Below are 15,391 nucleotides of genomic sequence, written 5' to 3'. Positions count from 1 at the left end.
GTCATTGCATACAACAACTGTTGTAGTTTTTTGTTTCGTTGTTGTTAGTTTAAAATATCAAATGATTCGATTTACATATAAAAGGGCTCTGCGTCTCTGCTGCCGTATATATCACCTCTTACCCCTTCTGTCGCAATACGCTTTGTCGTGTTTGGTTTCATTTGTGTATTGGTATTGGTTTAAATTGTTTGGTTAGTTATTGTTGTTGCTGTCATCCATACTCCTCACTTCTCACCTCACCACATCCTCATCCTCAATGCCCCGTCTCAAAGCTGACATCTGCATGAAATCCCGTATCATCTGCATGATAAATCACATTCTGTATACGTCCGTCCGGCAATAAAATATGATATTGACCGCGTGTCACACCATCCAAATCACGATTCTGTTTGTGGCCAAAATCATTGCCGGTATGAAAATCACGTATACGATAGCCGAATGCATATTTTGAGGCGTATTGCATCTGTAAATATATATGAAAATAAAAAAGAGAGAAAGAGAGAGAAAAAGTGAGCAAAAAGCTATACAATTTTGAAGAGATTGCACAAAATCAGTGCAACAAAATGTATGGAGAAATATACTAACGAATATATAAAAGTAAGTACTCATGTAAGCCCGAGTGTATAAAAAAATTCCGACTTACTAAATCCAGAAATACAAAATCCCGAAAGACATAGCCCTACGACAGAATCCTGGAAATTTATAATGGCGACATGATCAAATTCCTAGAATCCATAATCCGGACAGGTCCAATTTCCCACCACTCATAATCCCGACACCACCAAATCCCGACATAAAATTCCGACGACATGTAAATTGGACTAATGATGTAATAAAAAATAGATATCTTCTGTATTTTTTTATTTATACCTCTTGGATTGGGCAACCCCGGCTACTCAATCTACAATATTTCTGCGCAGAGCATCATTCTGCTGTGGTGTAATGTGTAATTACGAAGCTTGAGTAGATGTGTCTGGATTGTATGTTGTCGGGATTTGGAGTTGATGGGATTGCGCCTATTCGGGATATTATGTGGTCGGGATTTGGTTATGTCCGGATTGTGTCATATCGGGATTTCTGAAAATTGACGGGATTGTGTATTATCGGGATCCTGAAAGTCAGGATTTTAGTGTATCGGGATTTTATTATGTCCGGATTGTCGTGTCGGGATTTCTGAAAATTGTCGGGATTCGGAAAGTCAGGATTTTAGTGTATCGGGATTTGGTTATGTCCGGATTGTGTCATGTCGGGATTTCTGAAAATTGTCGGGATTATGTATTGTCGGGATTGTGAAAGTCCGGATTTTAGTTTATCGGGATTTTGTTATGTCCGGATTTTGTCATGTCGGGATTATGCATTGTCGGGATTCAGAGAGCCAGGATTATGAGGAGCACCCTTATGCCCATACCATTAAAATAATAAAAATGAATTTTTGTGAAAAAAAGACAAACAAATATTTATTTTTGTATGTGTGTGAGCGTAAAAGTCACTGGCCAATAAAAAATATTCAAAAATCTTGATGTGTTGTCAATAAAATTAAGTCGGTGTCTGGTTATGGATGATTATGCATGTATGCATGTACGTACATTAGGGTGGGTGAAGTTTTTTTGTGAAAAAGTCTATGAAATTTTATTGAACAGTGGGTCTATAGTTCTTGTTATTTAGGTAGCAGTGCTTCGCTCCATTCAATAGGTGCGATCACTCATTGTCATCAATATCCTCTAGTAAGAGTCCGAGGAAACTTACTGTTTCAACAGGGATAAGAGTGTTAGAGGCGTTGGTTCCACATTGCAATTGAAAAGAGGGCAGCTGTCATCTGCGGATACGTTACAAACAGGACATACATTGAGTATGTCGGGTTTGATTCCGGATAAGTAAGAGTTTAACCAATTACAGTATCAAAGTTAAAATTTCGAAGTTAAAGATTGAGTAATACGCGTCTTCCTGGGGAAGGTTGCTTTCCTCAACTCCGAGCGGGTATCCACCGGGAAATTGCGGGCATAGTTGCTCGACGATTTCTTTTTGGTGTTTCTTAGGGCATTTTAATGCTCCTTTTCTTTCATGCTCTTCTTAGGTGCCGGATTTCTTAATGATGCTTGATAATACCTCAAGTTCCTGGGAGGCGAACCCTCTTCAATCAGATGTTTGTTAGGATGCCCAGATCTCTGTGTATACAGCAGTAATGTTTGTTCAGCATTTCGTTTCTGCAAAACTTAAGATGGCACAACGCCAAAACCAATTTGTCTCTACAAACCAAATTTGACATGGGACGACGGGAAATTGTAACAATATACATCAATTATCGTCCCGGAAAATCCAAAAAAAAAAAAAAAATTTATGATATTAATATTAACGAAGCTCAAGGCAACCACAAGCGAGAATCGGCATTCCCATACCAACCTTGATCGTACCCCAGTTAAGCTCAGATTTTTAATAGGTGCTTGGTTATCGGAGTAAACATTGAATTCCCTAACCGTAGAAGCATTTGAAAATATCCTATTCACCCCATTCTTAATTGCAGCAACTTTCGTTTGGAGAACGCTGCAATAATCCTGCAAGAAAACCCACCTACAACAATCGCTTTCAACTAAGAGCTTCATTTCCACACTCCTCTCTCGAAAGTAAGATTATTCTGAAGCCTGCAAGGGGGACTATTCTCTGGGATGAAGCCAAGAATGGTAGGAATTCGAGAATACCCTGCGTGAGAAAGCCCATAGCCCCTGCAACGCAGACTGATCAGTGACCGTTTTGCAGCCACCTTACCGGAAATATACACCGGAATTTTGTTCAGCATGACATTCAATGCCAAAGTAGGCATTTTACTAAGAGTGCCGCTGATATCAACCACCGTTGCACATTGTACTGACACTAAAATTTTGTTAACACTTGCCGTGTTAAGTGCGTTCCACCAAACTACTACCTAATAGAGCAAGATCGTTTTGCCTACCATTTTACAAATCCAGTTTTCTATCTTTGACGAGAGGCCCAAACTCCTAAGGATGGCTCACCTGTGCTTCGGGGTTTTTGAGAAGAACTTCATCGGCTTCTGATCGGTAATAACCGATGCCGTCAAGTTATTGTTTTAATATCGCCTTATTTTCTATATCTAACTTTTGTTTTTTATCACCCAGATCGGTTTCTTATTGATTTCTTATCTGCTTGCTATCGATGAGTTTCAGATATGTCATCGATTTATATTTGTATGCATAGCAAACCGATGAGCCATCGATAATAAATCGCCAACGGACACAAAGGAAATTTCTAACATTCTGATAAGAATTATTCGATATAAAATCGATAAATATTTGTTAGCGAATCGCTCACTTTTCGAAAACTTTCTGATGACTTGCATTCAGACGTCGATAACAATTTGTAACACTTCTATAAAAAACCGGTAACTTTTTAAAAACATATCGATATACCAAGCTGATAACTTTTCGATAACATATCGAGGCCCAAGCTCCTAAGAATGGCTCACCTCTAACTTTGGGCTTTTTGAGAAGAACTTCGTCGGTTTCTGATCGGTAATAAACGATACCGTCAAGTTATTGTTTTAATATCGGCTTATTTTCTATATCGAACTTTTGTTTTTTTATCGCCCAGATAGGTTTCTTATTGATTTCTTATCTGCTTGCTATCGATGAGTTTCAGATGTGTCATCGATTAGTATTTGTATGTGTAGCAAACCGATGAGTCATCGATAATAAATCGTCAACGGACCCAAAGCAAATATCTAACATTCTGATAGGAATTATTCGATATAAAATCGATAACTATTTGTTAGCGAATCGCTCACTCTTCGAAAACTTTCTGATAACAAGTCTTTCAGACGTCGATAACAATTTGAAACACTTCTATAAAAAATCGGTAACTTTTTAACAACATGTCGATATTTTTTCGATGAATAATCGATGAGTTTTCGATACCAAGCTGATAACTTTTCTATAACATGTCGATGACTTTTTGATTACATTATAAATAATCTAGTTGTTAGAATATACTTTAAGTAACTATTGAATCATAGCTAACAATTTTTTATCTATCTTTGTTTTCAGGCAAGATCCATTATAATGAGGACCTTTTATAAAATGTTTCGTGGGTAATCAAATAATTTCAAAGAGTTGATTTTTCGCTTATATTCGGATTAGTTGATAAGTAATGCAATAAGCGCACATATAGAACTTGTAAAAACTTTCTGAGTCTTAACGTTGCAGTTGTCATAAGTGGAAGTGTCTTCCAAGGATTAGCTCTTTGGTGGATCGGGCGCTTCGGAATATTCATATCTAGGCATCTTATGTCGGATGTTTTATTGTTTACTAAGAGGTGAAAATTCGAAAAGGTCTAAGCTTGGTGGGGTAACCCTGCAAGAGAAAACTTCCATAACATATCGAGAAATCATTATAGACCAAAAGTCTGCATTCCAGAGCACAATTGTGCTCTCGGTACGTATGCGAACCATGTTATAGACAGAAAGTTTTTGTGGAAGCTTAACGTGGAGGAGTGTGCGAAGAAGGTCTCGACGCTACTTTATGCATGTAAAAGGATGCTGCAATGGTGATGGACATTCTCTCTCTTATTGGATATTTACAGCGTTTGCCAAACTATGAAGTCGTTGCTTGGTGGGAAGCTATATAATGAAAGAACCTACCTCGAAAAATACGAGGGGCTATGTATGCAGGCTATCAATGTTAAGCATTACAGTAGCCCTGAAAACAACCATCTGCACTGTAGTATAGTGTCATCAATTGCTGAACTTGTTAAGCTGCTCTTCGGAGGTGCTCTTGGAGGAACAATAGAGGTGGGTGGTTGGCGCAAGGGTGCCCAAATGGCAGATGATGCCATACACATGCACACCGATGGTTCCAAAGTAGTAGAAGAAGTATGGTCTACGGTACATTGTGTGGATCCAGAAATAAACAGATCCTACAAATTGCCGGATCACTGTGTTGTTGTTCAAGCGAAAGTAGTAGATGTAACAGAAGCGATAGAAACACTGGAAGAAAATAGCTTAAACTGCTGCCACGTAAACTTTTATATTGACAGATATGCGTCAACAGCGGTAATAATTTCACCTAGCACAACATCTAAAAGCAATCCCTGGAAAGAATCAAATTACGGAGGGGCAATCATCTAGATTAGGTCCTCGGGCATATGGGAAGAGATGGGAATGGAAAAGCAGATGAGCGAGCTAAAAAGGGCGCCTGTCACAAACTTGCTCCATAGACTTCCTAATTAGATAGGGCGAAATTAAGAAAATACGAGAATTGTACACGAACGACCTAGCGGGAACTAAGTGCGGGCTGCATAGTATTCCCTTCTGGCATCACATGCTTTTAAATAAGGTCTAGTTAGTTATAGCGGATGTAGGAAGTGCGAGGAGTAAATTAGCAAGCACGTTTTGTGCTCATGACTTGCGCTCGCCGGGGTAAAAGTCCAGCTATAAAGAGTGATACAGCTATCAGATCTAGAAGCATCCTGCGGCGTCCTACAAAGCTCCCAGTCTTTGATAAGAGAGCGGAGTTATTTTATAACATACATTCTGGTTTCTGATAGCGGTTTTTAGTTTAGTAGTTGAGCAAACTATTGGTTACACTATGGACTTATTCACTTTATGTGAGGTTGTCACGAATCAGCCATTTCAACCTAACCCTAATCTATCATTATTCTTGCTTGTATTAAGGTATGTCATATGTATTTCCCAACAGAGTGCCTTTAATAAAATTATCAACCTTTTGTGGAAAAACAACAACAAATGAAGTTACACCCACATCAGTCAATGCTGCTTTGCATCCATTCTTTATGTTTTCACCTCCTCTGATTCACTTAATTTTATTTTTACATCCACTGAGTTATTGCCTGACAAATAGGCATGGAAAGCTGAAAAAATTAGCAACAACACATATCATAGCAATTTCCAACACTCAGCTCTCCGAGAAGCAAACTATTGCTGTAATACAAGGTGATGCCACAACTTTGAAAGTTCTGTATTAAGCTTAGATTGAGGTTAGGTTGCGATGAACTAAGTGTGCTTTTTGAAATCAGATTAAACTTTTTGCGACACCTTTTATTGCGAAGGGGTGAGTGAACGAATAGTTACTATTGACAATTCTAGACTTTGTTATTCATTGGTATTTTGCGTTTTGGCAGCAAAGTACAAGTAGTTCATTACACTTGCGGGAATTGGGAAGTGGCCGTAAAAAAATGTTTTATCAAAAGAAGTTATTGTTGTTGATTAGCTTTGTAATCAATCATTGTTGTTATAAATGTTATTGTGGCGATTTTTCGTTTGTATTAGGAAAGTGTAGTTCTTACTGTAAAAGGATGTGTATCGAGTATTAGAAATATGAGTTTTACGATTATAAAAGCCTGCAGGAAGATAAGGTGAAAATTCAGTTTGGACAGAAGCAGTCCTATATGAACCCTTTCAAAGGTGTTTTGTGAATTGCGGCAATACAAAGCAGTGCGATTTATATTGATTGCCTTCTACACTGTAGTATTCGAGAGCTATATCTGCCTAGCCCCGTGGCCAACCAATAACAGTTAAGGATTCGAATATAAGCTCAATAGCAGTCCTACTAAGGAGGGGCAGCGAACTTCACATAGCCTTATGGGAAGGCAGTAGGCGTGCCTCAATATTATAAGCAATTCCAAATTTTTAAGCTTGAGAAAGATCCAAGTCTACCTTCTCAGCAACTGATCTTTAAAACGTTTGAATAGCCGACTTATTTGAATACCGAGTTACCATTGAATAATGTGGTATTACAACAATACTAGTACCTTAATGTGCTTGCAAAACCGAGGGGTATCTGTCTCGTTAGCGTTTTCGAGAATACAAAGCGAATAGCGCACTGTGGATAGGGAAACAAAGTTAGACTCACCGAGGTAACAGCCATATGAGACAAACTCGCTCAAAACTTTTCCTATAACTTTGCTTATCCGCATAAGGATCCTTCCCATGTGCTCATGTGCGAAATTTTCCAAAAACCGAGTAGAACAAGCGGAAGTCGATTAGGCGCTCTATCTGCCAATGCATAGGAATTTGAACGTCTATAGACTTCCTTTGTATAAACTTCCCTCGGTTAGTGGACCTTTACTTATAGAAGCCGAGCTTATCTGCGAACCATAAATTGAGCCTGTTTAAAGTAGTAAAGGTGGCCTCTCAAAATTTTATTGAAGAAAGAAAATTGATGAAACGAACTTATCGGAGTGTGATAAACGGCTATCGTTAAAATATGGAGGTTGAAGATATTGCCCATACATATGATGAAATAAATAAATAAATGTAAGGCGCGATAACCTCCGAAGAGATCTTAGGCCGAGCCTCTCTTCCAATTTGCGTCGTGCTCTTTTTAGTTTTCCCTTCAAATTGGCCGGACGGGACATACATGTTTTATGTTGTATTTTTTCCGAAAAGTTTTAAAAACCAATTAAAAAAAAAAAAGATCCCAAACGGTTAATTTTTGAAAAAGTTATAGCATTTTGAAAACAAAAACGGTGTTTTTTTTAAAAATTCATAACTTTTTTTGAGTTGGATGAAAAAATTTGAAAAAATTCTGAAAAACGTCTTTCGTAAGCTAGAAAAAGAAGAAAAACTTTCAGCCAATTCTAAAGGGGTCGGGTTCAAAATTGGTCGAAATGGGATGGAATACCCCATATGTATTATGTATATCTCTAGGACAGGTTGTCCCTGGAAGAGTGTCGGAGTGTACGGTGGTTTGAGTGCGCGGTTTGGCAGCAGGGCGATTACCGTCGCTGAGTTCAGCACATCTTGGAAAATGGCACCGTCCAAGGCAGGAACTACATTGAACATATGTCGCAAAGGTGCACAAGGCTGATAGGTAACATGGATTGTAGCTATAGGGGGCGTTCGTGTGAGCTGGAGACACCTTTTGGCACGAGCAGTAGCGGGTATTTGCTGTGGCTTGCAGAGTAGTGGTGCTCGAAGGTAGACTGTGCCAAAAAAGTTTTAAAGAAATTGCAGGTTCGACGAGTTTTGGAATCTAGCGCCAGAAGAAACCGCTTGATGCAACCGTCCTTTGCACGTGACACGCTGACATGAGTGGGACCGTACTGAATAAGGTCGTATCCGGCACACGCGGCAAAAATATTTCTCTAAGCCGGGGTAAGGTTCGACACACTCCTGCAACAAGAGAGTATGGAGGAGCCCCGCTGCAAGGATATGTTTCAAGGATGACAATTGAGGGACTCAACAACTTAAATGAGGTTAGACTTAAATGGCAGCACCTGGTCTGAAAAAATCCCATTCCGCTTCGCTCCGGTACCCAAAACTGGTTGCTATGGGAAGCGTTCAAGCTGTAAATGCTTGGAACATTTTCCTCATTGTTAGTGTTTCGTTTCGAAAACGTCCGATATTTCATCAGTCACGCGCCTTCCTTTCTTGGTATATGTATGTACATTCGGTAATGCATTTGTTAACTTCACACATTTCTCACCTTTGTTGCTTACGTCAATTATAATCACCGCGTCCAACTGTCTTAGCTCAACTGATTGAATAGTTGAAATTGATATCTTTTAGCACGTTTGCTATTTGCATAGTAAATTGTTTGCAATGCATTCTTCAACTTTGCTACATTGTTACTATTGCATGTTACACAAATACATACACACACACTTTTCACCTGGTGGTGTTAGCCATAACTATTGATATCGTTAACACTTTTGGCTTCATGCATCTGCCTTTGCCATTGTCATTTCCGTTTCCTTTTCAATTTCTTGCTGACATCGATTTTGTTGCTAGGAGAGCTCGCGCGCGCATTTATAACGAACTTTACAACAACACCGGTGGCAAAAGTGTGGGCGAACAGCAAAGGATAACTCCGCCGCACTTTTTTTATTTAATCGAATTTGAGAGCTGTGCGCTCTGCTTGAAAGCCATAATGGTTACTTGGTTCGTTGAACAATTTTTTGTATGTGCCTGTGTTTCCTTTTTTCTTGATGTGATATCTCTATGCATATTTACATACTTTTTTTCAGGTTTATGGTTTGCTTTGAGATTTTGCTGGTATTCTTTTTATACCCAGCTGTACTTGTACACAGAGTATTATAACTTTGATTGGATAACGGTTGGTTGTACAGGTATAAAGGAATCGAGATAGTTATAGACTTCCATATATCAAAATCGAAAAAATGTTTGTTTAAGCCATGTCCGTCCATCCGTCTGACTGTCTGTCCATCCGTTAACACGATAACAGGAACAAATATTGAGATATCTTAACCAAATTCGATACACGCGGTTATCTGGACCACTCAAAATAAATTGGTACTGAAAATGAACGAAATCTGACGATAACCACGCCCACTTTTCCGATATCAAAAATTTAGAAAAATGGAAAAAATAAGATAATTAAAAAACGAATACCGCTAAGCTAACGAAATTTGGTAGGTGGATTGGCTTTATGACGCACAACATAAATTTCTAAAAATTTTGGAATATGGGCGTGGCGCTACCCATATTTAGAAGAAGAAAATTTGGAAGTATAACAAGCCGTTAATGATATTACATTGGAATTTGGCAGAGATACTATCCATGCTAAAGTATATAGACTGAGTGAAGACAATCAAAATCGGCTAAAGACCACGCCCACTTTTCCTTAAGATCTAACCTTAACAAAGTTTGCAATAACAATGGTATTTAACTACATTTGACCGATATTCTACCTCAGTAGTGGTATGGTTGTACTAACAACAAAACTGAAACAAATTTTGAAAATGGGCGTGACCCGCACCTTTTTTTGTTACTCTTTCCAAAATACACTCAATGCCATAAGAAACAAATAAAGGTAAGGCGCGATAACCTCCAAAGAGATTTAAGGCCGAGCTTCTCTTCAACTTTGCATCGTGCTCCTTTTTAATTTTTCATAGAAATTGGTGGGACGGCACATACTATTTTATGCCGACTCCGGGCGGAATCTGCAAGGCAGATGAGTTTTCACTTAGAGCTTTTCATGGCAGAAATACAATCGGAGTGCTTGCCAAACACTGCCGAGGGGCGATCCCGCTTAGACAAATTTTCTTCTAATTGAAAAACTTGTTTGTAAAATTTTGATGTTGCTTTGCCCTGGGCGTGAACCCAGGATCTTCTGTGTGGTAGGCGGAGCACGCTGCCATCACACCACGGCGGCCGCTAAAGTCAAACAAAAATCTTCCTATCCGAACGAAATTTGGCAATGACATTTACTTATAGCTACAACTATTAAACTGCATTTTTACACACGCAAGTTCATTAATAGTAGCTTCTGTATCCTTTTTCGCTTTTTTAAACGAAATTGAGTTCAGAATAGAACCATATTTGGTATGCTGCCTTATATATCACTATTGACCACAACAAACAACAGAGTTTCAAGTGCACAGCTGGGTATTTCATGTTCGGCTTCACGCGAACTTGTTGTAGAAGTTCGACCAATCATAAATTGTCATCAATGTCCTCTAACGGGAGTCCAAAGAAGCTTGATGTTTCAACAGGGGTGGACCATAATAAGAGGGGTGTTAGAGGCGTTGGTTCCACAATACAGTTAAAGAGATGTTTGGAGTCATGTGGGGACACATTGCCAGCACGACATATGGTTTTTATGTCGGGGTTGATTTTGGATAGTTAAGAGGGTAACCTGTTACAGTACCCAGATCGAAGTTGAGCTAGAGTGACGAGCATTGCCCTAGGGAGAGTGCGTTCCTCCTCTGCTAGATTTGGGTATTGTTCTATAAGGACAGGATTCACCGGGCAATTCCCGGCATTGAAGTCCGACGCCTCTTTATGGATTTCACTGAGGACCTGCTTGTGCTTTTTAGCTTCATACGGCTGTGTTCTAAGGTGCCGTATCACCTCATAATTCTTACGGAGATGACTCCTTAAGCCCCTGGGCGGTGTAGGTTCATCAACCAGATGTCTGTTGGGATGCCCAGGTTTCCAGGCATTCAACAGTGTTTGCGTCACCCGAACTTAGACTTTCTTACTTGTTTTCATTCATTTGTTTGTAGGTGTATGTGGTATAGTACGAGTATTTTGCTTGTGCTGCAAAATATCAAAAGACGCAGTGAAACTAAATTTATATTTTTTAGTTGTAGGATTTTTTTAGTTCTCGTTTTTTTTCTTTTTCATACACTTCGCCTTCCATATGCAGCGTTGCTCATTCGCAGTTGTCCTGTCACAGCTTTGCTGATTTGCTGATAAAGTGTGAAACGTTTTTCAATATCGAACGTGATGTGATTTATTTTCGTTGTCGTTCTGGTAAATAGCTTTTCATAAGCTAGACGACCATCACTATCACGCTTCGCATTTCCCTAGCCATCGATTACTATACGTATCTTGGTGTATGTATGCATACAGTGCGAGCCTCTTCCTTGTGCTACTCAAAATCCCATCAAGTTAAGACAGTTTTTTTGCTCATATTCTTCTTTCTTTCATTTGGCCTGCCTGTCACTGTTACCAATTTTATTCTCAAACAACTGTGTCTTACTATTTACATTTGAATCAACGCGATTTCAATACAGGGTGGTGTTATCCCATGAGCTGATTGCTTCTTCTTGATAATTTCCAAGCAACGCTCCGGTACAGAAAGATATCAGTTAATGGAAGTCAATGATAATTTTCTTTTAATTTAACACTTTGCTGTATGGCGAATGAAGTTGAGTTCGCTTTGCTATCACCTTGTATAGACTCCCCTTGATTTGAATCTTTCCGACAATATTTTGTATTCTTCTTTTAATTTCATTCTTTGGCTTCAGTTTGTATATACAGGTTTCACTATGATCACAGAATCAGCGAGGTTGAGGATCTATAGTCCAGAAGCTAACAAAAAAAAAGGAACGGGGATTGGTCACGTAGTAGTGAAAAGTCCCTTGAAACGCTATTCGACACATACTTCCAATCGGGAGATGATGTAGAGAGCCAGAAGACAACATTACAAAGCGGGTAGCGCCAAGCTTGGCGACTAATAAGAAGGTCAAATGAAGATATTCTCTTATTTTGTCTCGTCCAAATGAAATACTCCATGCCATGCTAAAAATCTTGATGGTGGAATGGCTTAAAGCAATATGCGACGGGTACACAAGCCTGAATCATATCCAACTTTTGGAGAATTGCTCCTGTCGTTTTTCTATTAAACTCAGGAAGGACAAGTCATATGTATCCCAGAAATTACAGGCCCATTAGCTTAATTGCTCAAAACCATTGAGAGGCTGATATATGTGGTATGCTAAGAGGTGTAACCCTGCACGAGAAAACTTGTACCAAATATCCAGAAATCTTTCTAGATATTAAGTTGTCGTGAAACCTCTATGTGAAGGAGAGAGTGGAGACGGGACTTTATGCATGTAAAAGAATGCTGGGGTGAACGTGGGGTCTTTCGCCCTCTCTCTCTCTCATTAGATATTTATAGCGATGGTAAAGCCTACTACGGTGGAAAAAAAAAATTTAAGGCGGTATGTGGGACGTCAATGTCAAGTTTAACCGGAGCCCTGAAAACAACCCCAACGGTTGCGCACTACGCCTGTAGCCCAGGTTGAAAATATCATACTGTTAACAACTACAACGGGGCTGAGCGCCTCGGGCACCTTGAGCACAGACCATACTTCCATAGTAGTATAATGTTATCAGTTACAGGACGAACAAACTACATTATTCCATATATGCGCTTCGTTGTTGGGTGGTTGGCGCATGGATGCCCAAATGGCAGATTGAGCGATTAAGATGTATATCGATGGTTCCAAAGTAATGGAAGGTATAGGGTTTGTGGTGTGCTGCGCAGCTCCGGAAATAAATAAATTCAACAAACTGCTAAATCGCTGTAGCGTTTTTCAGGTGGAAGTAGGGGCCGTGAGTAAATCAGTAGAAACACTTAAGGAAAATTGCTTAAAATACAGCAACGTCAATATACATATAAATTACAATTACCGCTATTATAGCCCAACATCTAAGAGCGTGTTAGAGTGTAAGAATCGTGATAGGGAGAAATATACATCTATATTGGGTCCCTAGGCATATGGGGATAAATGGAAATGATAAACCAGATGAGCTATCTGAAGAGGGCATATCGATCGAAGCTTGTCCAGTAGACATTCCAATCAGATTGGGCGATATTAAAAGAAGCCGAGATTAAAAGGCGACACCTGCACATGGCGGCCACCGTGGTGTGATACTAGCGTGCTCCGCCTACTACGCCGTATGCCCTGGGTTCGCACCCCGGTCAAAGTAATATCAAAATATTAGAAATAAGGGTTTTCAATTAGAAGAAACTTCTTCTAAGCGGTGTCGCCCCTCGGTAGTGTTTGGCAAGCGCTCCAAGTGTATTTCTGCCATGAAAAGTTCTCAGTGAAAACTCATCTGCCTTGCAGATGCCGTTCGGAGTCGGCATAAAACATGTAGGTCCCGTCCGGCCAATTTGTAGGGAAAATCAAGAGGAGCACGACGCAAATTGGAAGAGAAGCTCGGCCTAAAATCTCTTCGGAGGTTATCGCGCCTTACATTTATTTTATTTTTTAGTTGCACATGATTGACAAAGCAGGAAAGTCGTCGAACCAAGGGCGAGGCTGCAAATTTGCGAAGATCGAGTGCAGGTATTACAACGTTAGAGTAACAAAGTTATTCCTATCATTGAAAATACTGTAGTTTCGTGACGGGTATTCTGACCGGACACCGCCTTTTTGGCGTCACATGCCTTTAAATTAGGCCTTGTGATTAATAGCGGATGGAAGAAGTGCGGGATGGGGGAGGAAACGAGCAGGTTTTGTGCTTGTGCTTTGAGCTTGCAAGGTTAAGATTCCAGCTATAAGGAATGATACATCTATCAGGTCCAGCTGCAAGTGGCGTACGTCCTAGGAAGCTTCTAGTATTTGCCAAAAAGACGGAGTTATTTGATAACATAGGTCCTGGTTTCTGGGATAGGGGTTTTCAGTTTGGTCATTGAAAATACTTCTAGCATCACGGTGTAATCATGCAGTCTATGTGAGGTCCCAACGGACTAGTCAGTTCAACCTAGCCTGGTCTAAGTTTTTCAAAGTGGGCGGTCTGTAACAGGCTATCGGTTTACTTTGCCTCTACATGTTTGCAAATCTACTGAGGAAGATGGCCAGTAGACTAGCAAGACCAAGTTTTCTAGTTGCTAAAAAGAGGCGAAACACTTAACTAAACTTTTCGCGTTGTCCCAAAAAGGATGCAAATTACTTTTCTTATCGCAACGGGTAGTTTAGCACTTCTTCCCTGTCAACTTGCTAGTATACAAAAAAAGAATGCCCAGTACATTGTGCTTAACGATATTGCAAATTTTACCGAAATCGACAAATTGTTTCCCAAATCTATCACTTTTTATTGCCAAATCCACCAAAAACTTGAGTCTCAAGTCGGGACACCGACTTATATTAGTGCAGCATACCATTGCATACTTTCAGGCTGTCTTGAACAAAGTTTAGAGCTCTTGCTTGGCATACACACGTACACTGTAAAAATTTAAAACTAGTTTGCACCAAAATATTTAAGAACAAAAACCAAAATTGTAGGATATCGATTGAAGTAAGACAAATGTTAACAACCAAATTTCAAGGTATGTCTAAAGGGTCTCAAGTGGTTTAGCCTCAGAAAACTATGAATTCATTCACATTTTCTTGCTGAGTGTGACACTCTGTTACTTTTTCCACAACAATGCAACTGCATGATTGTTGTAAGAGCTTTTCAAAAGCTGCATATTACTACAGCCAAAAATTACGTAGTCTTTGTATGTATGAAAAGAAGACAACGAAGCTTAACAAGTTTTGTGCCACCACAAAAGCCAAAAGCAAGCAGGTAAACGATAAAAAAAATTTATTTGTTGCATAACTGGTTTGGCAGTGAAGTTGTTACAATAGTAACAACAATAATGCTTCTGGTATGCAGCAAATGCTTGTAATTCATACATGTTAAAAATATATAACAGGGCCATTCCATTCCTAATTGCACAGTATAAAGCTATGGTTGGTTGAATGGATGGTTGGTTGCTGTGCCGCCCAGATACACAAAACCCGAGCGCAAGTATGGCCCGGGGTGCCATTTCGATCCCCATTCCTTGAAAACAATTGCTGCCGTTTTAGTAATTCTAGTCGGAGTTTGGTGCACACCAAATACCTCCTGATATCTTTTACAGAGCATTTAGCTTCTTCCGGCAGTATAAAACTTCCCATAGTTATAAAGCGCCACCGTGGTGTGATGGTAGCGTGCTCCGCCTATCACACCGTATGCCCTGGGTTCAACTCCCGGGCAAAGCAACATCAAAATTTTAGAAATAAAATTTTTCAATTAGAAGAAATTTTTCTAAGCGGGGTCGCCCCTCGGCAGTGTCTGGCAAGCGCTCCGATTGTATATCTGCCATGAAAAGCTCTCAGTGAAAACTCATCTGCCTTGCAG

The 15,391-nt window shown here is 39.7% G+C and overlaps 1 protein-coding gene across 1 annotated transcript in view; it reads right to left on the bottom strand.

Annotated features, from left to right (window-relative positions):
• Positions 1 to 253: 253 nt before the first annotated feature.
• The window catches only part of Cpr50Ca (Cuticular protein 50Ca), an 83,863-nt gene continuing 68,725 nt past the window's right edge, over positions 254 to 15,391 (bottom strand). Inside the window, exon 4 of the mRNA XM_067777087.1 lies at positions 254 to 463. Coding sequence (XP_067633188.1) covers positions 254 to 463 — 210 coding nt within the window. The remainder of the gene's footprint in view (positions 464 to 15,391) is intronic.

This window comes from Eurosta solidaginis, chromosome 3 (genome assembly GCF_040869045.1).
Source record: "Eurosta solidaginis isolate ZX-2024a chromosome 3, ASM4086904v1, whole genome shotgun sequence".
Classification (NCBI taxonomy): Eukaryota; Metazoa; Arthropoda; class Insecta; order Diptera; family Tephritidae; genus Eurosta; species Eurosta solidaginis.
This window is presented reverse-complemented; position numbering and strand designations above follow the sequence as displayed.